The sequence below is a fragment of the Colletotrichum higginsianum genome (genome assembly GCF_001672515.1).
Source record: "Colletotrichum higginsianum IMI 349063 chromosome 7 map unlocalized unitig_7, whole genome shotgun sequence".
Lineage (NCBI taxonomy): Eukaryota > Fungi > Ascomycota > Sordariomycetes > Glomerellales > Glomerellaceae > Colletotrichum > Colletotrichum higginsianum.
In genome coordinates, this window is record NW_017263917.1 from 1259662 (window position 1) to 1283813 (window position 24152).

Below are 24152 nucleotides of genomic sequence, written 5' to 3' on the forward strand. Positions count from 1 at the left end.
TTGGTGACTGTGAAAACCGGCACCCGCATGGATGAAGATGGCCCCGATGAATTTGCCCTTGTGCATTCGCTTCAACACGCGGTCGACTGTGCCATTAGCGCCCCCCATTGTCTTTGCATGATTTTGTAAGCTGGGAGCATGGATGGTCTCTAGACAAGGCAATGCAGAGCTTGCAACTGCAGAGGCCGGGTCGTGCTGTGCTTCGGCAACCAAGTTTTCCATTCCACGTGTGGTCCAACCGAATAATGTCCCCCCCTCGAAAGAGATTTTTCGATTGTCTGCTTGGGTTGAAGCAGGGATATTTGGCCGCTTGGTCTTAGGAACAACGTGTCTGTGGTGGTTGTGGCTAGTACGGTATGGTCGACATTGGTTGTTGGGTACGATAATGCTGTAGATAGAGGCTGCAAGGCTTCCAGGTGTAGCCTAATGGTCAAGGATAGTCGACGGTCTGACGATAAAGATCTGACCCGAAATGGATAGGACCGGTTGCCGGACAGACTCTGGAGAATAAAGATCCTGGGTCGAAAGAAAAGAGTCTCTGTGATGGTGATGGCGAGAGACAACCAGAAATAAGGAATGACAAGACGTGATGACTCTGAGAGGGTTGTCCTAGGACCTTTCGGCTACCACCCAAGAGATCGCGACGGAGATGATACTAGGAGAGGAGGAGAGAAAGGTGAGGATGAGGAGGTAACTTGAGTGGATTCCAGGAAAGAGATTGCAGGCAGCTTGATGTCTAGGGATGCTTCCGGAACGGTTGAGGAAGGCAATTGCCTTTTCTTAATCAGGAAGCAACAGCCAATGTGGGAAGCCGCAAAACCAAGAATGGTTCTTCCTCTTCTACGACCAGACCACTCATTCCATGTCCCAGAAAGCCTCTGTAAGAAAGAAGGTGCAAAACAAATGTCTTCCCACAGCAGGACTTCTGACTTAAACGGTTCGGATGAACACGATATACCATCCAAATATTTCCAGGTCAGCGGTTGGTACTCGCGAAGTTGGCGTATCATCGAACTCGATGATTCTGAATCAAGTGCCTGCTCTTCACGAGTCTCTAGTAACAGATTTTTTTTGTAAAGAAAGGTCTCGAAAAGCTTAGGTCCTGGTGTTGTAAACAATTTAAGTCTCGAATAAGATGCTGGGAAAACATCAAGGCGTCGATGCAAAAGAATAATTACGTAATATAATTAGTGCGTATAGACAGTGTCAAATCAATGACACGGCCTTCCCTTCCTGGTGTGCTTGGTGGGGCATGTGGTGGGGCACCGACCTCTCCATGGCTGGAGAATCCACCGACTCTGATGCACAGCCGCAGGTTGGGAGCTTCCATCGGTGACAAGGCACACATTTCCGGCTACCTTCCCTCGGACGCACGTCGTAATCAACATCACGACACATCCGACACCTCGACGGCCCATCCCTCCACTCATTGATGCTGCAACTGAGCTAGAGTCTCCCAGAGCGCATCAGAACCAACTTCCACGATGGCGAACCAAACGCCTGCCGTTGTCATGGACAAGTAAGCCAACAATGTCACCCTGCCCCGCACCCCCCGAGGCAGACGTCAGTGAGACCATCGCCAGCTAACGGGCCATCACCAGCGGCACGGGATTCTCGAAGCTCGGTATGCCAATTGCACACATCCATCGTCCGTATTCCGAATAATAGCTCTGATTTTCGAACCAGGTTTCGCCGGCAACGACTCCCCGTCCTTCGTGTTCCCGACCGCCATCGCGACGAAAGGTGCTGCCGGAGGCAGTGGAGGAACGGGCTCTGGCCGTCCAGCTGTTGCGAACAAGCCTTCCTTCCTTACGGGCGGCGCAGGCCCCGGCGGCCACCTGAACTCGAAGCGAGGAACCGAGGACTTGGACTTCTTTATTGGCGATGAGGCCATTGCGGCCTCTGGAGGACCCGGTCAGTAGTTGGACGCGAACATCAGGGCACGGAATGGCCAATCGCTGACGGATTCACCAGGCTACGGTCTTCATTATCCCATCCGCCACGGTCAAATAGAGAACTGGGTTAGAGGATATCCCACGCAGGAAGCTCTGCTGGACTCGAACTAACATCATCCAGGACCACATGGAACGATTCTGGTCTAACTCCATCTTCAAGTATCTCCGCGTCGAGCCCGAAGACCACTTCTTCCTCCTCACAGAACCGGTACGACCCGGAGATCCGGAACCGATGGTCCCAGAGCCTTGAACTGATCTTGTCCTAGCCCCTGAACCCTCCCGAGAACCGCGAGAACACGGCCGAGATCTTCTTCGAGTCATTCAACTGCGCCGGTCTGTACATCGCCGTCCAGGCCGTGCTTGCCCTTGCCGCCTCGTGGACCTCGTCCAAGGTTCACGACCGGTCTCTGACCGGTACGGTCATCGACTCTGGTGACGGTGTTACCCACGTCATCCCTGTCGCCGAGGGCTACGTCATTGGATCCTCCATCAAGTCGATCCCCATCGCCGGCCGCGACCTGACCTACTTCGTGCAGTCCCTGCTGCGCGACAGAGGCGAGCCGGACTCGTCGCTTAAGACGGCCCAGGAGATCAAGGAGCAGCACTGCTACGTGTGCCCCGATATCGTCAAGGAGTTCTCCCGCTACGACCGCGACCCCACCCGCTTCATCAAGCACCCTGTGCTCCAGCCTGGCGGCCGCCAGGTCTCCGTCGATGTCGGATACGAACGCTTCCTCGCTCCCGAGATCTTCTTCAACCCCGAGATTTACAGCTCCGACTTCCTCACTCCCCTTCCCACTGTCGTCGACAACGTCATCCAGTCATCGCCTATTGACGTCCGTCGCGGTCTCTACAAGAACATTGTCCTTTCTGGAGGCAGCACTCTGTACAAGGATTTTGGTCGTCGTTTGCAGAGAGATATCAAGCAGTTGGTCGACGCGCGCATCCGTGCCAGCGAGGTCCGTAGTGGCGGTGCCAAGTCCGGCGGCTTGGAGGTTCAGGTCATTACGCACAAGAGACAGAGGCACGGCCCCTGGTTCGGTGGTAGCTTGTTGGGCCAGACGCCCGAGTTCCGCTCCTATTGCCACACCAAGGCTGAGGTAAGAGCGAACAGTGACATCACGTACACGACTTTTGCTGACTCATTTGACAGTACGAGGAGTACGGTCCTAGCATTGTTAGACGGTTTGCGCTGCTGGGTGGCCCTGGCGGCTCATAAATTAGGGGGAATTCGTAAACTACAGGCCAATGTCGCTCCTCGGAAACCCGCCACCATCACCATCACATCTACTTATTTACGAGAATTCAAAACCATGACCTTGATCAGTCATGTCTTTCTATGCGTTTGATATGTCCTTTCTCGGCCCCCGCCCTGGCTGTCAACGGAACCGCGGTGGTGAGGACTGTACCTGCTAGTCTCACATGGCCCGAAGCTCTGCTCCAGTGACCCTCGCATGTTGCGTCTTGTAGACTTGATGGGGTTTGGTTTGAGTGAAGTGTCATGGCTGGCTGGGCTGGGAGTAGTGGCCATCGGTTGTGTCTACATCGGCAGATATACTCTGCAGGTCGTCAGCAGCAAATGCCGACATGGTTCTTATCCATAGGTGACGGCACCTCTTCCTGACTGCTTCTATAGCTCAATCTCAATGCCGAGCGTCACTGGCGAGCACCAACGTCACAGATAGGGTCATGGAGCCATTTCAGAGTTGTCACTTAATACTTGTTTCCGATAGAGTATAAAACGAGATTGGGCATATCATACGCTAAACTCCCACCGCCCGTTCTCCCAGGTAATAGGTATCCGTTCAAAGAAAACAATCCGATGAAAGACATGAAATCGTCCACACGTCCGCCGTGAATCGCAACCAACCGCCACCGCCTAGACTTTTTTGCGAGCTCAGAGATACTCCCCAGCCTTTTTTTTTTACACGACGCAAAACACCCCCCTTTTCGGCCAGGAAGTACGGCTTATTTGCTGGTGTCGACGACGTAACGGCCAGCGATCTGACCCTTCTTCATCATGTCAAAGACCTCGTTGAGCTGGCTCAGACCAACGGTCTTGAAGGGGGCGTTAATCAGGCCGCGGCGGAAGAACTCGAGGGCCTCGGCAGTGTCTTTGCGGTTGCCGACGTAGCTGCCCTTGATGGTGATCATGCGGATGACAGTGTCGAAGACGGGGGCGCGCAGGTAGGCGTTGGCGGGCAGGCCGATGCAGACGACGGTGCCGCGGGCGCGGACGTACTGGGTGGCTTGCTGGAAGGGCTTCTCGCTGACGGCGAGGAGGATGACGGCGTGGGGGCCGAGGCCCTCGGGGGTGGCCTTCTTGACATCCTCAACGAGGTCAGTCGAGGTGGTGAAGTCGACGAACTCTGTGGCACCGAGCTTCCTGCACATCTCGCCCTTCTCAGCGCCGCCGTCGATGGCGACGGTGTGGATTCCCATGGCCTTGGCGTACTGGAGGGCCAGCGAGCCGAGGCCGCCGCCAGCACCGACGATGGCAACCCACTGGCCGGCGCGGACTCCGGACTCCTTGAGTCCCTTGTAGACAGTGATGCCGGCGCAGAGGACGGGGGCGACGGCCTCGAGGCTGACGTCCTTGGGGATGCGGGCGACGTGGGCCGCCTTGGCGATGGCGTACTGCTGGAAGCTGCCGTCGACCGTGTAGCCGGACAGGAGGGCGTGGGGGCAGAGGGGTTCGTCGGCGTCCTGGCAGAAGGTGCAGGCAAGGCAAGAGCCGTTCAGCCACTTGACGCCGGCGTAGTCGCCAATCTCGACATCCTTGACAAGCTCACCCCGAGCAACGACAACACCAGCACCCTCATGGCCGCCAACTAGCGGGAGTTTGGTGGCCAGGGGCCAGTCGCCCATCATGGCGTGCAGGTCGGTATGGCAGACGCCGGAGTACTTGATGTTGATCAAAACTTCATCGGAAGCAGGCTTCTGGACGGGGATTTTCTTGTAGATGGCAGCTAGGAAACATCGCGTCAGAAACGGAAGTGCGGTTGCTATGTGACAAGGTGCGGCATACGTCCACCGGTCTTCTCAATGACCTGAGCCCACTGCTCGGTTGGGATCTCGGGGGCCGACATTATGGCTACTGGTGTTTGTGGTATTGAAAGGTCACTGAAGAAGAGATGGGGGTTTCCTGCTGAGAGCTAGGAAGAGATATTGGTGTATAAGATGGAAGACTGTTGAGCTTGGATCGCTTGATCTCATCAGACGAGCATAAAGAATCTGGCGACGTAGGCCTTATATAGAGACGAGAGCAACATCTTGGACGAGCCCATAGGGACAGGATCCGGGAGTATAAGTGAGGGTGCAGGGGTTGGAGAGAGCTCGGTGCAGTGGCGGACGGTTCGTGCCAGGGATGGACGGCCTGGCCGAGCTACATCGATGCACCCGTCGAGTCAAGTCGAGTAAGGCATAGAAGCAAAAGAATAGGGTAGAGTGGGCAAGGTAAGGACAAAACGGGGGAAAGGATGAGGTGAGGCGTAGCATCAGGGCCGACTGTGCATCCACTGGACAAGACTAGAGCAAAAAAAACGTATGATGTTGACGACAGGCCAGGAACCGCAGTCAACTGAGCTGTTACCCCTCACAGTGGCAGGGAGAGTTTGAGACGCACAGCCGTACACCCCAAAGGCCAAGGCCCCGGCCGGGTCGGACGTGAGCCGGATTACCGCACGTCAATCGACTCTGCGGGAGCGTTGGAGAAGAGGAGTTGCCCGAAGAATGTACAGGACAGGCTTGGGATTGAATGGATGACGGTTGGATGCGCCTCCTGCTCGTCCCAAGTCCTGCACTTGCAGGTAGCCCCGGGTTGAAGGAAGTATCGCGGTGCTCCCTCAAATACTAGGCTAGGTACAACGGGCGGCAGCGGAAGAGGATGGCGAGGTACAAGCGATGTCCATGAGATGCATCGTTAATGCCATCCATCAATGTTGGCCCGAAGACACAAGACGAGACGGGGGATTGACGAAGGAAGCCCGAGAAGCTCCACCTGATGAGTCGTGGGTTGACAGTTAAAGTCGAAGCATAGCGCAAGTCCCTAAGAGCGACGTCGAGGCGAGTGGGGAGTGAACTTCAGCAACACTAGCAGATGTGAGCGTGGGAGGGTGGAGCCACAGGCCTTGTTGGGACTTCGGCGTGGCTCCTCTTCTTCCTGTTCTTGGAACCTCAGCCGGCTTTGTTTGGTCAATATTGGGCGGCCGTCGCCGACGTGTTGGATTGGATTTGGTTGGCAGCTGCGCCTGTCGTCCCATTCCAACGCTGCTCGCGTTATGCCTGGTCCTGACTGGATCGGCGGACCTGATCTGATATGACAGATACGAGACCGAGAGTGACGGCGAGTATGAGGGCGAGGGAGACAAGGAGCCCAGATTGCGATATCCGGTATCCAGCTGCCCATGCTACTAAAAATCAAGATGATCGTGAGACGTGGCTGATGAATTGCATGTTCTGATGTCGCCGAAGAAGCTCTTGCGCTGTAGGGCCGAAGAAGCACCCGGCCAAGCACAAGATTCTGGGCTGGAGATGGAGAATCACCAGACAGCAGAAACGGCGTCACGGGATGCCCATTCTCCATGACGGGAGATCCTGGATTCATGCTCGGGTCCTCTCTTTCTCTACTCATCTATCTGGCCCTTCCACTAGTTGAGCCAAGAGATTGCTCTTTATTGCTTGAGTGACTTGTAAATGGAAACCACGAGCAAGGTAGATCATGCCTCCCTAGGTGTTATGGATGTCAGTGACCACCTCTCCAACATGCCGCGCGCACTAGGTAGCCCGCTCCAGGCGTCGATCAAGCTCTAGTGGGGATCGGCTACTGCCTGCTTGCCTGGTACGTAGATACCTAGGTACAGGACATAACACCCGTCCATCCCGCTGGCGCCTGTCGCCGCAATCTCTGGGCATCTGAATGGCCTTGCTGAGAACGAGACGCCACCGCCGTCCACACCGAAAACAGGCCACTCGCCTTACCGTTCCGATATGCCCCCGTATCTCAACGTCGGCATTTCACTCCGCCAGCGCCAGCGTTTGCCTACCAGAGAAACGGATCAACAGTCAATTAGCGAACCCAATGGCGCACCCCTTCAATAGATGAACCGGGTAATGACAGTACCTCTGACTTAATCCCAGAGGCAACCGCACGAGCCACGGTCCGAAGTCGCAGGGACGTGGCTGCGAATAGCTTCACAAACTTCCTCTCCGTTCGCCCAGAGCGGGACCGGCGGATCATGCACCTCGCAACCAACCCCAGCCCAACATGATGCACCTCATGGAGCACACCAATGATGAACAAGTCACAATGGAAGCCGCAAGCCGAATACTGCGACCCCGGCTGCCGGGAATCATCTCTCCACATTCTCCCCATCCCCCGGCACCAATCATTCGTCCTTCATACTGCGCCGTCGGCTGCGTGCAACTGTCTGCATCCGCCGCCGGATCCCGCTGCGTTACATAGAAGGTCCTTTACACCTCTTCCGGTAACAAGAAACCGCCTCCACACCTTCGCTCGAAGGGAGCTTCATGATCCAATCTACTGACGCAGACGACTCCCACTGCGTCCGGCATACAAGTCGTTAGTCGTCCACAAGCCTAGCGCCTACTGGCGGGACCCCGCGATTCTCAAACGCTCCCCCCATCCATCATTCCCCGCATCCGAATAAGAATAGCCACCCTTTTCACGCAAACGGTTGATCCCATCTCGCTTTTTCTGGCTTTGTGGGGAAGCTTCTGCAGCTCGAGGCCGCCCTCGGTCGACCCTCTCCGCTTGCTCCTCGAACCCCCAACACTGTGCGACGCACCATGTTCTGGGATCCCATTGTCTGCTGACGCCGGGGTTCTTCCCGGGCTCCGGTGGTGCGGCTCCTTCATGGACGAGCGGAGGTCTGCCTGCTGGCGCTGCCGGCACACTATGTGTGTTTCGCGCCATTCAGTCAGTTATGCGGTTCAGGCAGCCCAACCTCAGCAATGACCCCGGAAGACCGGAAGATTCTTCGACAGGCAATACGCAGACGACGAGACGAGCATATCTGCGAGAAGGCAATTCAAACCCTCCAAAATGGGCTCAAAATTATGCAGAGAAACCGTGTGCTCGCCTCAGATTCGAACGCTGAAAACCCAAACACTACTTCAATATGTAGGAGTAGGGCAGCCGGAATGCCGAGCTAGAGAACAATGCCATGCGTGCTTCGTCAATAATAACGACACAGCTGCCAGCCATCCACCGAGCGACCGGACGAAGAGGAGGTGATGCAACGCGGAGCGGCCTCGCGTAGTTAACCCCGCTTGTTCGAGTCGTCCCATCACCCTTTAATGACCATTTCCCATCCTGAGATGTTCAGCTTGCTCTTCCTGGGGTTGATTGAACTCAGTATAATCTGGAGAAGCGGGGTTACCCGACTAGGCTGCGCCAGTTGGACTCGTCTACGGACGAGCAACACATTTTCTCGACGTCGTTCATCGCCAACAGAATGCCAAAAGTGGCTGCGGGGATGCTAGAACTGTGAACAAGTCTGCGGCATTGTGGCAGGCATGCCGTCGCCATGGATCCATCTTCTTGTCGGTTGTACCCGAAAGAAGTCTTTTTCTTTTTGCCCCCCACTGACAAATCACCTCGTCTCATCAATCACACCGGTCGGCAACTTACTCAAAAGACGAACGCTGATGAGACTGGCAACTTGGGACTGACGGCCAGTTTCAAAAGGGAAACGAAGTCTTATCGTTCTTCCGAGGGTTGTGGCAGCGCGACATCGTTTCTCTGGTCGTCCGTGCCACCATGTGTAGGAATAGTAGTAGTGCAAGATACAGACCAGGGATTTGACAGGTTCGACATGACTGACAGGTCAAAAGGGGGCGTTGCAGATTGGAATCTGGTCTTGAAATGGAATAAGCCACGCTGTGACCCGTCCGAGTTTGACGCAACACCGCCTGAGCTGGAATGCGCTTTTTGCCTCACATTTCTTTATCAGACCACCGCTGTCGGGAGGTGTGGATATCCGCGGAACCCGTGACGGTGACCGTGACGGGAACCGTAGCTTTTCGAAAAATAACGTCGTGAACGCGCTCTTCAGCACCAAGCAACTTGGCATGTGGAGATAATATCGCCGACTGGCTTTCAAAGCTGAACCTGGTCGTGATCTCCCGCCATGTGGAGTCCGTCCGGTGAGCCGTGGGGAGGAAAGAAACGTTGGAAAGGAACGGTTATCTTGTTATAGATACATAAGCTATGGTTCAAGATTCAATTTTCATCCAATGACCTGAGTCGGATCGATAGCTCAGTGGTAGAGCGAGAGATTGCAGCTTCCGCAGCAACCTATCTCTAGGCCCCGCGTTCGAATCGCGGTCGGTCCTCTCACTTTTGCATTTTGCCCAAATACATACAACCTACTACTACTTACTCACGTCTCAATTGATCGATGTTCCATCGTGTTCTCTGTGTACAAGAACCTCCGTTCCGGCCAGTTTGTTTTTACCGGCGGTCCGCCCTCAGGATCGCTTGCAAAAAGGGGAACCAGACGCGCCCCGATCAGCGATTCGTCCTCTCGCATCAGAAGCCGTTTAGACGCAGCGGAGAGTGTCATGCGGGAGGCTTGGCGGACCCCCTCCGCCTTTCCAGCTCACCTCAGCTCACCCACCCATCTTTGCGTTGCAAGTATCGTTTTATCGGAAGGGACGGGCAGCTTACTTTGGGCGGCCAGGACTGGTTTGGTGGCCTCATTCTCCCTCTAGACAGCCGCACTTACATGCAATACCCTTGTGGGTCCGTTTCGAACGCTCGATCGCGATGCAGAGCCAAAGTCAACTGGCTAGTAGCCTCCGCATCTCTGGATGATGGCCACCATGTCCAAACGTAGGCGGCCAGAGGAGGCATCAACCCAAATGGAGGAGGGTCGAAGCTAGCCGCGGCCTGAGCAGAAGCAACCTTTACATGTGCTGCTCGGTGATTGATCGAAACAGCTCAGTTAAGACGATGTCCGCTCCTGCCTCTCTCTCGTCCGCGTCTAGCCTACAAAGGCAGATGCGTCAGCGAGCTGTCAACTGCAACATTCACTCTGCTCTGAGCTCCCATTCGAATTCATTTTATCCATTTAGATCCCCCCACCCTATCTACCTACGTGTTTCCCGGAGACACCCGTCATACCCAAGTATTGCTGTAATTAGTGTAGTTGACAGGGAACTCTACTCGACTTTCACTTCACTTCATCCAAGATGGGTCTTCTCGAGAACTTGACGGCCGTCAGCCCGCTTTACTTCGCGGGCACGTTATTCGGGGCTTTCATCCTGCTTCTGGTCTTCTACAGGGCCAGGGCCGAGTACCACATCAGTAGATCGGGCGGCGTGAGAGCGCCAGTCATCGCGTCCAACCCGATATCAGGTAGCTACCATGGACCTCCCCCATCTACGTTAAAAGCCGCAGCTAAATGGTGCAAAGCGATCCCGGTGTTCCTCGAGCTCGGCCGCTACCAGCTCAGACACCAACTTCTCGAGGGCTTCAACACTCTCTTCAGCGTCGCCACACCCGAGTGCCCGAACACAGCCGAAATCAGCTTCACAAACAAGGTCCGATTCCTCATCACCAGGGAGCCGGAGCACATCAAGACGATTCTCACCTCCAAGTTTGCGGACTTTGGAAAGGGCTTCATGTTCCACCAGGTCTGGTCCCCGTTCCTGGGCGACAGCATCTTCACCACCGACGGCAAGACATGGCAGGACAACCGGAGCTTGATCCGGCCCATGTTCATCAAGGACCGGGTTAGCGACCTCGCCATCTTTGACAAGTGGACCAACATCATGATCGAGAAGTTCCCGGCATCCGGCGTGACATTTGACATCTCGGACCTGTTCTACCGGATGACGCTCGACGTGACGACCGATTTCCTGCTTGGGCACAGTGTCAACAGTCTCGGGAAGTGAGTGAATGGAGAGTGTCTGTGGCTGGTGGGAAATGACACTGACGTGCAGAACAGCCCGAAGCACCACTTTGCGCATGCCTTCAACGAGGTTCAGAGCTACCAGATGTTCTACACCATCATGGCGTGAGTACCCCAGGACGGCGATGGGCGCATTTCTTCACCTGACACATCGACAGGCCGTTTGAAACCATTCTGCCCCACGGCAAGTACAAGCGCGGCATCAAGGTGATTGAGGAGTTCATTCACCCCTTCATACAAGAGGCACTCGCCCTGCCACCCTCGGAGCTCGAGAAACTCTCCAAGTCGGACAAGGACTTCACCTTCCTCCACAACATCGCCCGATTTACGCGCGACCCGAAGATGATCCGTGACCAGCTCGTCGCCATCCTCCTTGCCGGGCGCGACACGACGGCGGCGACGCTCTCGTGGACACTGTACGAGCTGTCGCACTACCCGGCCACCTACGCCAAGCTCCGCAACGAGATTCTGACGACAGTGGGGCCGAGGCGGGCGCCGACGTATGAGGACCTGAAAAGCATGAAGTACCTGGCCAACTGCCTCCAGGAGACGCTGCGGCTGTATCCGGCGGTGCCGTTCAACGTGCGCTCGGCGCTGACGACGACGACGCTGCCTGGGAAGAATGGTGCGCCGGACATCGCCGTGATCGAGGGCGACTCGGTGGTATACAGCACGCTCGCAATGCAAAGGCGACGGGACCTGTACCCCGAGGTTTCCGAGACGTTTGCGGACCCGGCCATCTATAGTCCTGAGAGATGGGAGAACTGGCAGCCGAAGCCGTGGCAGTACGTGCCGTTCAACGGCGGCCCTAGAATCTGCGTCGGGCAGAACTTTGCCAACACAGAGATGGCTTATACAAGTGAGTGAAACACCCTCTCGACCTTCTGCGCCGTCTTTGGCGGTCAATGCGTCAAAAAGAGAGGCATGACGCAGTTTTTTTGATCGGTTGCTGACACAAGAGCAGTGGTCCGAATCTTGCAAAGATTCGAGAAGCTCGAGTACCGCGGCGACTGGGACGCGCAATTCCTGAAGGCGGAGATCGTCGGCGCGCCAGGACATGGTGTGCCGATTGCGTTGTTCGAAGCCATCGACGGCGAGATGGCGTAGAAGCTGTTATGAAGGAGGGGCTGTTGCTAAAGGGGACGAGCGAAGATTGTATTCGTCCACAGAATACCCGGAGAAAGGAAAAACAAGAAAAACCGACCACGAGCCGGCGGCTGGCTGCTGGGAAACGAGATTTACGAGGGCGGGGTGTTATTTAAGGTTGGGTTGGTAATGTGACGATGATCATTTCGGAGGGTGTAATTACATCCATCGATAGTTTGATCGATTAGCGAGGCCTTTGTCCGTAGCGTAGGTTCGAGGTCAATGGAACTGGAGTTTTGATTTTGTCGTTGATGTGCGTTCTTATGGCTAAGGGGATGGGATGGCGAGAGAATCAAAAGTTGATATCGAGGTCGTACGCGCCGGAGATATCATCAAGGAGCAACACGCAGTACCAGGATCTTCAGGGGGTGATATCGGATCAATTCGCAAGCCCACGACATCGGCGGTCAAACCGTTGCCAACGTTGACGTCGAAAGCAGTGGAGAAGAGAAAGACGATGCATTGAAGCGCGACAGGGGCCCTGGCAACATCTCATTTCACGAGGCACGACCGACTCGTCCTCCCGGCGGTAGCGGCGCACGGTTGACAAGAAGCAACGATACGCTCAGACGGGACTTGGTAAAAAAAAACGGTGTCCGGAGAAATATGCCACGGTCGAATACACGCGAGCGCGTGCGCTGTCAAACGGGTAGATGCCAGGGTCCTTTTCTCCGAGGACGCGTGTGTGTGTGTGTGTGTGTGTAACCGTTTTGATGTCGGGGCCTCTTGTGGGAGCGTATGGTTTGATGGTGGACGTTTTGATGTTGTTTCTTTTGTCGTACAGGGGTGGCTTCCGGTCACCGGTGATGGCGTCTGGACTCCTGGAGACTGGCGGTCGAAGGAGGGGACTTGGGGAAGGGAAGAATGGTGGATCACTCTGATACTGCATTCGTATGGACCAGGGAAGAGACACGCTTGATGACGGATGGCCTGGTCTCGGCTGGGGGTTGGACCTCTTGCGGGATGAAATGATGGCGATGCCCATCTGAGGAAACTGAGACCATTGTGGAAATTCATTCCCACCACAATGATGGCAATGCTGAGCAACGCAATGCGGGATGGGGATTCCCCGCCGGGCGTTTGTGAGACATGCCGCCGAAGAATTCCTTTGTTCTCGTCGTTGCATCAACAGCACAGCGCACCGAGCAACCGAAATGCAGAGAGAGAAAAGAACGGTCATCACTGCTGGAGAACCTTACCACCATCCCCAAGGCCTTTGGCGTGTGACCAGGACTGTGATTGGGTCTCTCGGGCCAGACCGCCTTCAATAACCCCTCCAGCTGGTGGGCTGGGATGCCCGTTTTGGGAACGGACTGGCAGGGTTCAGCTCAGAAAAGAGCAAACGGGCCCAGTTTTACCAATTGACCACCCCGCTCGCCGCTGCCTTCTAAGGTCTCTGCGCTCTCCTCCTTCCGCCATCATCTACTGTTGCTGCATGAGCTTCCCACGCCTGCCTCCTCCACTACCAGTTCCTTCTGCTCCTAATCACCCCCATTCTGCCGCAGCTACGAGTTTTGCGACCAACAGTTTGTTACAGGCCTGACATCCTCCTCTTCCAGCGCAGGACCAGGAAGAAGAGGAAGACGCAGTACGGATACACTGTAGCACACAGCACAGGCACCTGCGCCCGCACCTACACCTGCACCTGCACCTGCACCCTCTCCTCGCAAAGCTGCCGCCCCAGACCAGGGCACTTCCCGGCACCTCTTCCTTCGTCCAACCGGCTCCAACCCTGGCCCCATCCAGGTCCGGTCGCTGGAAACCCGCCCGGCCACAAACCTCTTCTTCACCTTTTCGGCACATCGCGTTCTTTCCTCTTCTTCCACGCTCGGATAACTGCCGTCATCTTTTCTTTTCACCTTAATTCTTGCAGGTTCTGGGGAACGACGCCCTGCCTGATGTCACTGTACGTTGAAGTCTTTGGTGCACAATTGATTGTCCCGGCCAATTGAGCAAGACATTCTCATACTAACCTTGCTCTCACAGCTTTCCATCCTCTTAGACACAGACCGCCAGCCAGCGACCTCACCCGGTCACACACACTCTCTCTACTTTTCTCTTTCCGACCTACGTCGCTCGGCGCGCCTACGTTAATTCCTTCCTGCCTATTTCTTTCTGTCGACGACGAAGAAAACAGACCCGACATACGCTCTTTTCTCTTACATACGCTTCTCCATCACGTCATCTACCTGGGTGACCTCTGTTCCGTAATTCTCTTCACCTCATAATTCCACAACTTTGCGACGCTCGCGAGCCAATGGCAATACAATGAACGCGACTCCTACGAATCGGCTCAAACTGACGCCGGGTAATTCCCCTTATCTTCAACGACCAACCTCCCGAACCCCCCTTCGCGGACGCCTCCCCCATGAGTCTCGCCTCTCTCTCAAGCGGGTGATCGGCACCACCTGTGCCTCGCCCACGGGCTTTGACACCGTAAACTCCTCTTTCGCTTACATCGCCGGCGGTGCCGTCGTAGTTGTCGACGTCGACGGCGAGCACTACGCCCAGCGCTTCTACCGCGCCCGCCCGACCGCCACTCCTGTCTATGGCTCCGCGTCCCTGTCGAACAACTACTCGGCACCATCGACGCCCAAGGCCAATGATAGTAGGAACCGGGTCGCGGCTGGAATCCGCGAGTCGCAGAGCTGGTCCGACTCGCCAAGCTCGACATGGACGAGCCGTGAGCGCATCAAGGCGGCGACATGTCTGGCGCTGAGCCGCGACGGAAGATATCTAGCCGTTGGCGAGACTGGCTACGCTCCGCGCGTGCTTATCTTTAACCTCGAGGATGCATCGTCCGATGTGCCCTTGGTTTCCCTTAGCGAGCACGGTTTCGGCGTGAGGGTGGTGGCTTGGTCGTCCGATACCAGATGGCTTGCTTCTCTGGGCACTTCCAACGACGGCTTCCTTTTCATCTGGAGAATCGACCCCCGTACGGGCGCAGCTAAGCTGTACCAGCAAAACCGATGCACTTCCACTATTAAGGGAATGGTGTGGATGGGCAACAGCCTGGTGACGCTCGGTGTGCGGCACATCAAGATATGGCGAGTCGAGGAACCCCAGTCGACCTCTCCGTCAAAGTCTAGGTTCAACGAGGCCAATTCCACCCCTCAGCCGCCCCAGAGACTTCTTAACGGGCGCAACGTGCTTCTCGGCTCACTGCTTGAAGCATCCTTCAGTTGCGCGGCCGTGGTCGACGAAACGAATATCATTATCTGCTCCGAGGCCGGCGACGTGTGCATGGTGGAGGACGATGGAAAACAAACGAGACTCATTAAGTGCCTCAATGTGGACTTTCCTATCACCTCTATCACCATCAGGCATGCTACCGCATACCTATCAGGAAAGGCAGGCCAAGTCGCGACGCTTAATGTGAGAGCGGTACTTGACAGCCTTCCGGACAGCGTGCTTTCCCAAAGCGTGGCGCCGTCTGGGTTGGTAGCCATGGGCTTTCTCACAGAAAACCTCGTCACCATCGATGAGAAGCACACCGTCGATATATGGAGCTCCAGCTACCTGCCAGGGAAGAACGAAGAAGACCCCTCCCATGTTTCCATACCGGGCCACGGAGACCAGATTCTTGGTATTCAGACCTTGGCGAAGCCGAACGACCAAGGCGCAGATTTCTTTACCTGGTCCGGCTCTGGCAAGGTCATCTTCTGGGACATGAAAGGTAGGATCAAGTGTTCGCTCGATGTGCCCATCGAACAGGCCATCCCTGAGAACGAGATGGACCCGGTCAATCAGCTCAACGTGGTCCGAGCCACCAGGGCTGGGAAGATGCTTGTAGCAGCCGACAAGTTTGGAGTCCTCAGAATCATGGACTTGTCGACAAAGGAGTGTCTGCTTGAGACGAAGGCGCATTCTTCGGACTGCCAGGATATCACCATCTACGAAGACGACAACAAGTTTCTGCTGGCGACATGTGGTAGGGACCGGACAGTACAGCTGTTCCACCGCTCATCAACCGGAGAGTTTCGGCACTACCAAACGCTCGAGTTCGCCGCCAGAGTCGTACAAACTCTCATTCCGGCAGAGGACAAAATCATAACATGCTCTCTCGACAGGACTTTGCAAGTCTATGACATAGTCTGCAAGGAGGACGATGTTGACGAAATTGCTGCTCTCCCCTCGCGGACCAACATCCTGAAGGCAGCGCCGACGTCCTTTGCACTGGGTCTGGACGACAGAACCGCATTCGTCTCCATGTTGGACCGCTCGGTCTGCCAGTACGATCTCTCCAATGGCAAGCTTCTCAACTGCTTCAAGTGTGTTGACGAAGGCGGATACGAAACAGCCATAATGGACTCACTGATCTTCAGTCAGCCTTCCGGCAAAGACTCGGGCGTTCTGCTAGGCGTATCGAACACAGACAAATCCGTACGTCTCTACGATGCTCACTCTGGCCAGTTCGTGGACAGAGAATGGGGACACACGGAGGCCATTAACGGCGTTACGTTGACTGACGACGATGATGGCTCTCAAAGAGTCATTAGCGTCGGATCGGACGGCACTGTGATGCTCTGGGGTATAGAAGGCGAAGACGCTGCGCCGTCCTCGATTAGCAGAGACCCGTCGCCCATGAAAGACGGATCTGCTGCTGCCAGACCACCACTGAGGCGCGTGCTCTCAAAAGCCGAACTTGCTGAGTTCCAGCGGCCCTCTTCTGCGCAAGGGGGCCGTCGATCGCCTCCTAGAACCATTCGGAGGCGGACGTCGCGTTATGGCTTGAGCAACAGCGTCAGCACGCCCAAGACGGCTATGCAAAGCAGCCCGCTCGCCGAGGATACCCCGTCGCGGCGGTCTTCCGGCAGCCAGTCAGGCAGCCCACCGATCAGCCCGAAGTCTAGAACGTCTAGGCGACCCTCACTTCCGTCCTTGGGCCTGCCACCGAAAAAGAGCTCGCCGAACCTGCGCGGTTTTGGTAGCCTCAACATGGCCACCGAGCAGACCTGCCGTTCGCTGAGAGCGTACAGAAAAAAGCTTTCATCCGCGGACCCTCTCAGCGAAGACGTCATTTTCGAGCTCGAACAAGAATTGCGACTGACGGCCGCCGCGCTTGGTGAACGGGCCACGAGGACTAAAGCCATGCACGACACCGCACTTCTCAGTGGCCTCCTTGACCAGTACGAGGAGCGTCTGGCTTCTATGCTCGACGAGAAGTTGCGAAACACCTTCCAGGCGAGAGAGGTCACCACTCCAAGCGAGGAGCGAGAAGAGGTTCTCCTCTCCCAGCGACCGGGCACGGCCGGTGGCGAAACAAACTCTACAGTATCATCATCATAACACACTCATTGTATTTTTACACCGTTTGCATTTTACCGGACTGTACAACACTTGCTGGACATAACGGCGTCATCTGGATATGGTTACCCGGCGTTTCGGGGTTGGACCGACATATTATCCCCTACAGCACGAAGCCCGGCCGATTTTTCGACGTAATCCAGTCGTGGACTGGACTTCCGGGATAATTCAGGCGGATTTGGGGCAACGCAAGAACACAACTTTTATTTTACTCGCCGCATTCAATATCTATTCTATCCAGTTTTCGAGACAACAGCTGCGGCAGCAGAGCGGGAGCGAAACCTTTCCTTTTCTTTCAATTACAAGAACACAAATCCCGCTACAAGGGGCCCGGACGAAGTGGCGGAGGCGAACTGGAGCCCGGAGTTTGTTATTTTGGTCTGCCCAAGGACACAATGGGGAGCAGACAGCGGAGCGGGGACATATGACATTGGGGATGACGGAAGTTTGGGGACGAACTGCCATGGACAGCGCGTGGATTTGGAAAGAGAGAAGGGGGAAAGAGACTGATCCAGACGTTGGAATTACCTTTTCTTCTTCTCCCTCGTGTCTTGGATTTTTGAGTAAACATGCTTGGCTTGGGTTTCCTGCATTTCCTCCCAACGGTTGGCGCTCCTGTTAATTTCATATTTGTCTCGTGGAAACAACGGGCGCCGCGCCGGAACCATGCTACATGATGAGGCCTCGCCCGTTTTTGACCATTTCCATCCTCACCGTCCTGGAGCCGTGATGCAAAGTGTGATGTCTGCTCTGTAGAGCCCATTGAGCCGGCCGCGCGTCATGTTCATTTGTATTGGATTATGTACAGGCCGAAGTAGAAGGATGCGCCCCTCCCTGGCGCACCTTGCTTCCAACCAGACAACACTGCCGCCTCCTGGAAGAGTTCTGTGGGTTTGTTTGATATGTTGCCGTGTTCCCCCCCCCAAAAAAAAAACCAGAGAAAAGGAAACAAAGGGGAGGGAAAGTTGGTTATAAAAACAAGGATTTTCTATCCAACGCCGCAGTGAACCTGCTTGTTCTACATGGAATCCGCCGCAGCCCGCCGCCGTGGTGAAGAGCATCCGCACCTTTTCAGGCGTCGGGGTCGGTCAAACCACGAGGCCCTCTTCTAGCGCGTCGTCCCTCTCCAGCTTTTCCAGCCCCGTCGCCACGGCACCGTATACCCGCAGCGGGACCGCCACCTCGAAGCTCTCACAGGCTAGGTTCTCGACAGCCACGAGGACCAGGCCTCCCCGCTCGTCCCGCGATATCTCCTCCAGCAGCGGGTGCGTGCTGGGTGCCTCGCGCTCAAGCTCCGTCTCCTGACTCGGCACCACAAACTCGACGCGGATCTTCCACTCGAGCGACACGCCCGTCGTGACGAATTCGGGTGTCGCATTGATGGGAATGGTTGGCGTGAAGACCATCCTTCGAGAGTAGAGGGTCGCCTCCGAGGCAGAAACATGGACTTTGCGCGTCACGCGGTGGATGGAGGCCTCCGAGCGGATGGCCAAATGGGGCTCGACTCGTTCAGCGGACTCCAGGCACGAGTGGACTGCGTAGCAGGGAATCTCGGCGTCGGTGAAGTCGATGGCCATAGTAACGGGTTCACCTAGACGGTACGAGGGGCGCGTGAGCATGACAACGCCGACGCGCTGTCCGTTGCGGGCGATCTCGAAACGATTGGGACTTTGTTGGCCCTCAGATGCCATGTTACTGCGCATGATGGCCAGGTTGATGGCCTCCGTGGCGGTCGTGGCTTCTTCAAACATCGATGGCCGTCGAGACCCCGGGTACGCTGTGGGAGAGAGCAGGCCCGCGCTAGAACCTTGACGCGGTCTCGTGAGAAGTTCGTCGACGTAGATGAGGAAGTCGTTGATGGTCGTATCCGCTACCGGTGTCTTCAGCTTCTTGATCTCGTTAAGTGTCGACAGCTTATCGACGGCCTTGATCTTTGCCTGGTCGCGGAGGATAATGTAGGGGTTCATGAGATCGTGGCCTAAGATCTCTCCGTAGTTGTTCACGCTACCCAGCACCCTGAAGGGTATCTCGACGGAGCGTACCTGCTGCTCTTTGGAGCCGCCTGCTCGTTGCGTGCCAATAACTAAGTTATAGGAGATTTTCACCGCCTTTCCCTTATGTGTCGGTGGCAGTCCCTTGGGGAGCTGAAATGAGTACTCGAAAGCTTTATGTTCTCCGGGAGCAAGGTTCAGATCCACGAAGAGAATCGACTGAGGAGTCGAGAGCAGCGGGACGGACTTGGAGCTCGCGATGCCACGCATGTCTTTGATGCTGCTGACCTCGCCGGCTCCAAGCAACTCCCCAATCGAGTTGCTGATGCTCCCCCAGCCGAAATTTCGAAGGAGTCCACTGTCCCGCTTCGAAGATTCCACTCCAATGACACCACCTCCTTGGCCGCCTACGACAGCCTTTCGTTTGACTTGCTCAAAGGGGCCCAGGTTAATGAGCGAACCGTCGAGGGTGAATGAGCCCTGGATCTGGGCGTAACCCATCATCAACGACTCCGGTTGCTTTGGATGGTGGGATGCGAGGTTTGAAGACCGTCGAAAGTGCGGCGGGCGCATCGGACCTCTTGTGGGCTGCATTGGGTACTCGGAAGCCAGTGTCTCTGTTGAGTTGTTGCTCATCGAGTAAAACTCCCCACTGCTACGCGGTGTGCCACCTCCCATACTTGTCGTTGACAGTATACGCATGGCTGGGGTCGCATGCTCGTTGTAGTTGGTAGGGATGCCATCTTTGGATCGTATAGCGAGGCTCGGAGGCACTTCAGAGTTTGGGCTCAGCAGCCCGTCGTGATGTTCTGCTATAGGTGTGCTTTGGGTATCTGATACCGGAGACTGGACCATTGGGAACCGAAATTCCGCCAGCGCGTTGTTGGGGGATCTCACGGGGCGTTGTGTGCCTTCCGCGCTGGGGGTATTCGGTGACGTGGAGGATCGCGAGGTCGCAGAAGGTGTGTCGGACGCGGAAGTTGAATTGAACAAAGGCGAGCTAATGTGCCTTGGTGATGCTACATTGTGTCAGCATTCAGAGTGTGCGCCATGATAGGGGGCCAAACCACTGACCAGACTGAGGCGCGGTGAGCCCCAGACCCAGAGCAGCTCCGCGAGGGACTATCTGGAGACTGGAAGCTCGCGCGTGGCCGCGAGCAGGCCGATGCGCCTTCACAGAGCTGGCATTGCTCTGGTTGTCGTCGGGTATTGTGCTTGTGGAGCCAATTGACACAATGGAGACGGACTTCCTGTGGCCGTTGCCGCGATTTTCGAGGGCGCTAGGGGGGTGTGATGAGGGCCATGGTATCGAGCCTGCGCGGCTACGCGACTGGGCTGCCGGTACGTTGAGGGATAGGGCAGATCGGTGACCGCGGGTTTGAGCAGAGTTCGGCGGGGTTAGGCCGGTGCTGGGCTTGCCTCGCAGCAGCGGCGAGACTTGCCTAGGCCGGTCGGGGGGTGCGAGTCGCTGGGGCTGTCGTGGTTGGGAAGAATCGCGAGCAATGTTCTTGAAGGTGATGGTGCACTTGATTTCCTCGCCGGCAAAAACGGTTTGGTCGTGCCAGCGGATAAAGACTCGAATGTTGCTGGAGGCCTCTGGAGACGGAGACATGATGGCGCTCCTCGGTTCGGGTCGGAGAGGAGAGGAGAGGAGCGAAGAGGTGAGGGGAAAGGATTGAACGATGTTGCAAACAAATCAGCTGGGCATCACATGTCTGGCATCAACCATCGTCGCGTCTGTATCCGTGGATTAGTGATGGACAACGAGTCCTGACAGGTGCATTGAACGTCATGGGTTTCCGAGTTGGCGGGAGACGGGAGGTTTGAGCGAGCTGGGCTAGCTCCAGTGTCGCTGCGAGTCGGACGGGACCCCCTTCGGCGAGCGATGCAGGGGTTGAGTCCACATCCCCGTTTCCTTTCGCAGTTCTAGCGTCCCAGTCACCTCGGCGCCTTACCTCAGCAGGCTGGCCCACTGAAATCCAACGGGTGCATCGGTCAGGGTACGTACCCCGCTCACGACTTCGGGTTTTCCACTTACACGGCGACCTTGTGTCTCATGCTCATTCAGCTTCTAAAGCAGACTATGAATTATTGCCATTCAACAGCCCATTTCTACTACAAGAAATTTCTTTAAACATTCTTTTTATGTTTCCATTAGTGTTGGAAGAAGCACATGCTATTTGCTTGTATACATCATGGGATTGACACGTTATTCCTCAAAAGGCAGGAGGTGCCCTTAAGGCTGTATCTAACGCACCTTCTCAAGGGTGGATGGAAGGCGTACTTGCCTCAAAGATTCAGTTGATTCTGTACTTGCCCAAACTCTAGGATTCTTCTTCAGGCCATCCTTTTTTTCCCTCTTCTAGCCCTGGCTTTGTTTCTTTTATTTCCACCACCGGGCCTTTTGTCTCTTTTGTCATCTGTTTATCAACCACAGCCTGGCTATTTCGAATCATCAGCCCATCCCTCCAAGTACCTGTTGGAACCATTTCTCCAAGTAGTACTGTTTTGTCTTCTTATTTTCAGACCCATCCTAGGTGTGAATACAGGCACGCCAACTTTGTCCAGCAGCACGTCTGTGTCAAGACAGGCGCATCATTCTCCGACAATGGCAATCATTGACACTCTACCAGCTGTCGACGTGTCGGTCCAACTCAACAACTCATTCAGATGTGCTGATGAGTACCCCGATCCGAACCCCTATCGCAGAGAGCGGTACCTCGGAGGGGTTGAGCGTGTTGCTCGAAACTATGTCGAGAGTCAAGAGGGTACCGAGTTCTGTATCCACGTCAATGTCAAAGATGAGCCCTCGATCGACCCTTGGGTCTACAATGAACACGGTCTTCTCTTCTTCCTTTACATTGATGGAATCTTCATGGGCAAGAGATTCTGTCAAAACAAGGACTTCAACCGAGGTGATTGGCAGTTCACCTTCTCCTCGAGAAAACAACCCAACGAGGACCGCTCGTCTCTGGTCGAAAGCAGATTCAAGTTCCAGTCAATCGTTACTGGTAAAACATCCACTCTTCAATCCTTGTATTTTATGGTCTTGAAGCGACACATACTGACATCGCGCATAGTCGACGGCGAGCCCACTCACGGCGATTTCCGCCGAGCCCGCGACCTTGGCATTATTGAGGTCAAGGTAAAGCTTGGAAAAGCCTCTGCAATGACCAACCGCAGACGACGCAAGAACCTCGAGAGAGACTTCCGCGAGCCAGCTGTGGATTCCTTCCTGATTCCTGAGGAGGCACTCAAAGGCCGCCCAATCTACCACGGAACCTCGTCAGTTGCATTCCATCTCCGGACTTCTCCTTCTTACCAAATAAATAGTTTCACCGCTCCGGAGAGACTTCCTGGAGGCCCGCCTCGTTACAACTCTCTCAAGACAGCCACGGGAGCACTCCTCGCGACGTATACCTTCAAGTACCGATCGAAGGGCGAGTGAACCGCTGGCACCACATCGGAAAGCAGTGGACTGACTTGTGTACAGAGGCCTTAAAGATTGAGGAAATTATTCCTCGCACCCCTAGTCCAGAGCCAATGCCCCAGCGCAGGTCGGTCCGCTTCGACGAACTCAACACCGTTCCGCGTTTCGAGGATCTACATCAATACGAGATTGAGCGTCTTGCCCGAGAGAGGCTTAGACAGCTGAGAGTAAGAAACAGGCGCTAATATCACTACATTGGCTAACATGTTCTCTAGGATGAGAAACTCCAGACGCCGAGTTTGAAAAAGCGCACGTACGACGACTACTGCGACCTTACCCAGAATGATGAGCAGCCGGTGCGGCCTTACAAAATCATCAAGATGAGGAGCGGCCACGAGGCTATCGATCTCACGGGCGGCTACTAGAGATGTAAGCTGCGAGAGCGTGAGTCAATCGTGAAGGATGAATCGTTGGATGACGACGGGGCATTCTTGGTTTCGTTCACCAAGACCAACTGGGACAATTTTGAGGTTCCTGAAGCGGGAGTGGATATGATGAACAGACTGTGACAGTCAGAACTTCTCGATCGTGGACTACGTTTGGTTCAAAGAAGATTATGCTGGTTTGCTGAAAGACTCGCCCAACCGGACGGGCGAGGAAAGGGTAGGGGGCTGTGCCACTATGCACAGAATAGCACCGTTGCGTTAGCATAAGTACGGATAGCACATACAGAAATCACTCGTACACCTACCTGTTTATTCTTCCCCCTGGTTCACTTACTTACTTACATATAGCCAGAACAAGTGTAGCAGCCCCCTCGATGTCAAAGGATACATCAGCATGTCATCCCCTACAACTTGCTTGTAAGTAAGTACTTGCCTACAGTTTGGTCACTAGTGCAGAATGCCAAATTCGGTCCGACGTATGCTGATTAAACTGTCAGCATGACATGTTGCCATGCAACAACTGGGTCAGACCGCTGTTTATGGCTTCCCGTAATGTAGCATTTCTTCCTAAGACATATGGCTGTTGCCCAAGTCGAAACTCTAGAGATTATTCGACGCCTAATGATGAAGCAGGCCTTGGATGATAACTCGATGAGAATATCACTTGCCGAAATCGATTCCTTGCTGTGGTTTAGAAGTTTGACCCGACGGACTGTCAAAATTGAAAAAGACCGAGAAGACCATACTTAAGGGAGTTTCTTTCATCCTGTAACCATACACATAGGTTGGCACTCATTAACTTAGACAAAATATCGTGAAGCCAGAAAATCCCATATTCCATGAACTCTATTCTTTTGTGTCCTCTTAGGGTAAGCTAGGAAAAGAGCTCAACGACACTGTCCCGTCGCAAGCAAGTCGCTGAAATACATCCAGCTATCTAT

General features: G+C 55.1%; 6 protein-coding genes across 6 annotated transcripts; 4 read left to right on the top strand and 2 right to left on the bottom strand.

The window, feature by feature from the left end:
• Window positions 1-1484: 1484 nt before the first annotated feature.
• CH63R_10060 (Actin-like protein 3) lies at window positions 1485-3174 on the top strand (the record flags this gene model as incomplete). The annotated part of the gene is made up of 7 exons (XM_018305034.1): window positions 1485-1519; window positions 1602-1624; window positions 1687-1914; window positions 1975-2021; window positions 2077-2163; window positions 2222-3055; window positions 3109-3174. The coding sequence occupies 7 exons, from the start codon at window positions 1485-1487 to the stop codon at window positions 3172-3174; spliced, it is 1320 nt and encodes a 439-aa protein (XP_018154458.1).
• A 749-nt stretch (window positions 3175-3923) lies between these two features.
• On the bottom strand, window positions 3924-5044 carry CH63R_10061 (Alcohol dehydrogenase 1; the record flags this gene model as incomplete). Its single annotated transcript, XM_018305035.1, has 2 exons — window positions 3924-4924; window positions 4984-5044. 2 exons carry the CDS (start codon window positions 5042-5044, stop codon window positions 3924-3926), a joined length of 1062 nt encoding a protein of 353 aa, XP_018154459.1.
• Window positions 5045-10169: 5125 nt separating this feature from the next.
• Window positions 10170-11998, top strand: CH63R_10062 (Cytochrome P450; the record flags this gene model as incomplete). The annotated part of the gene is made up of 4 exons (XM_018305036.1): window positions 10170-10870; window positions 10928-10996; window positions 11050-11750; window positions 11856-11998. The coding sequence occupies 4 exons, from the start codon at window positions 10170-10172 to the stop codon at window positions 11996-11998; spliced, it is 1614 nt and encodes a 537-aa protein (XP_018154460.1).
• A 2307-nt stretch (window positions 11999-14305) lies between these two features.
• CH63R_10063 (WD domain-containing protein) lies at window positions 14306-17326 on the top strand (the record flags this gene model as incomplete). Its single annotated transcript, XM_018305037.1, has 1 exon — window positions 14306-17326. One exon carries the CDS (start codon window positions 14306-14308, stop codon window positions 17324-17326), a length of 3021 nt encoding a protein of 1006 aa, XP_018154461.1.
• A 1106-nt stretch (window positions 17327-18432) lies between these two features.
• On the bottom strand, window positions 18433-20947 carry CH63R_10064 (Intracellular protein transport protein; the record flags this gene model as incomplete). Its single annotated transcript, XM_018305038.1, has 2 exons — window positions 18433-20354; window positions 20410-20947. 2 exons carry the CDS (start codon window positions 20945-20947, stop codon window positions 18433-18435), a joined length of 2460 nt encoding a protein of 819 aa, XP_018154462.1.
• Window positions 20948-21943: 996 nt separating this feature from the next.
• Window positions 21944-23190, top strand: CH63R_10065 (uncharacterized protein; the record flags this gene model as incomplete). Its single annotated transcript, XM_018305039.1, has 4 exons — window positions 21944-22346; window positions 22416-22620; window positions 22728-22992; window positions 23041-23190. 4 exons carry the CDS (start codon window positions 21944-21946, stop codon window positions 23188-23190), a joined length of 1023 nt encoding a protein of 340 aa, XP_018154463.1.
• Window positions 23191-24152: the final 962 nt, after the last annotated feature.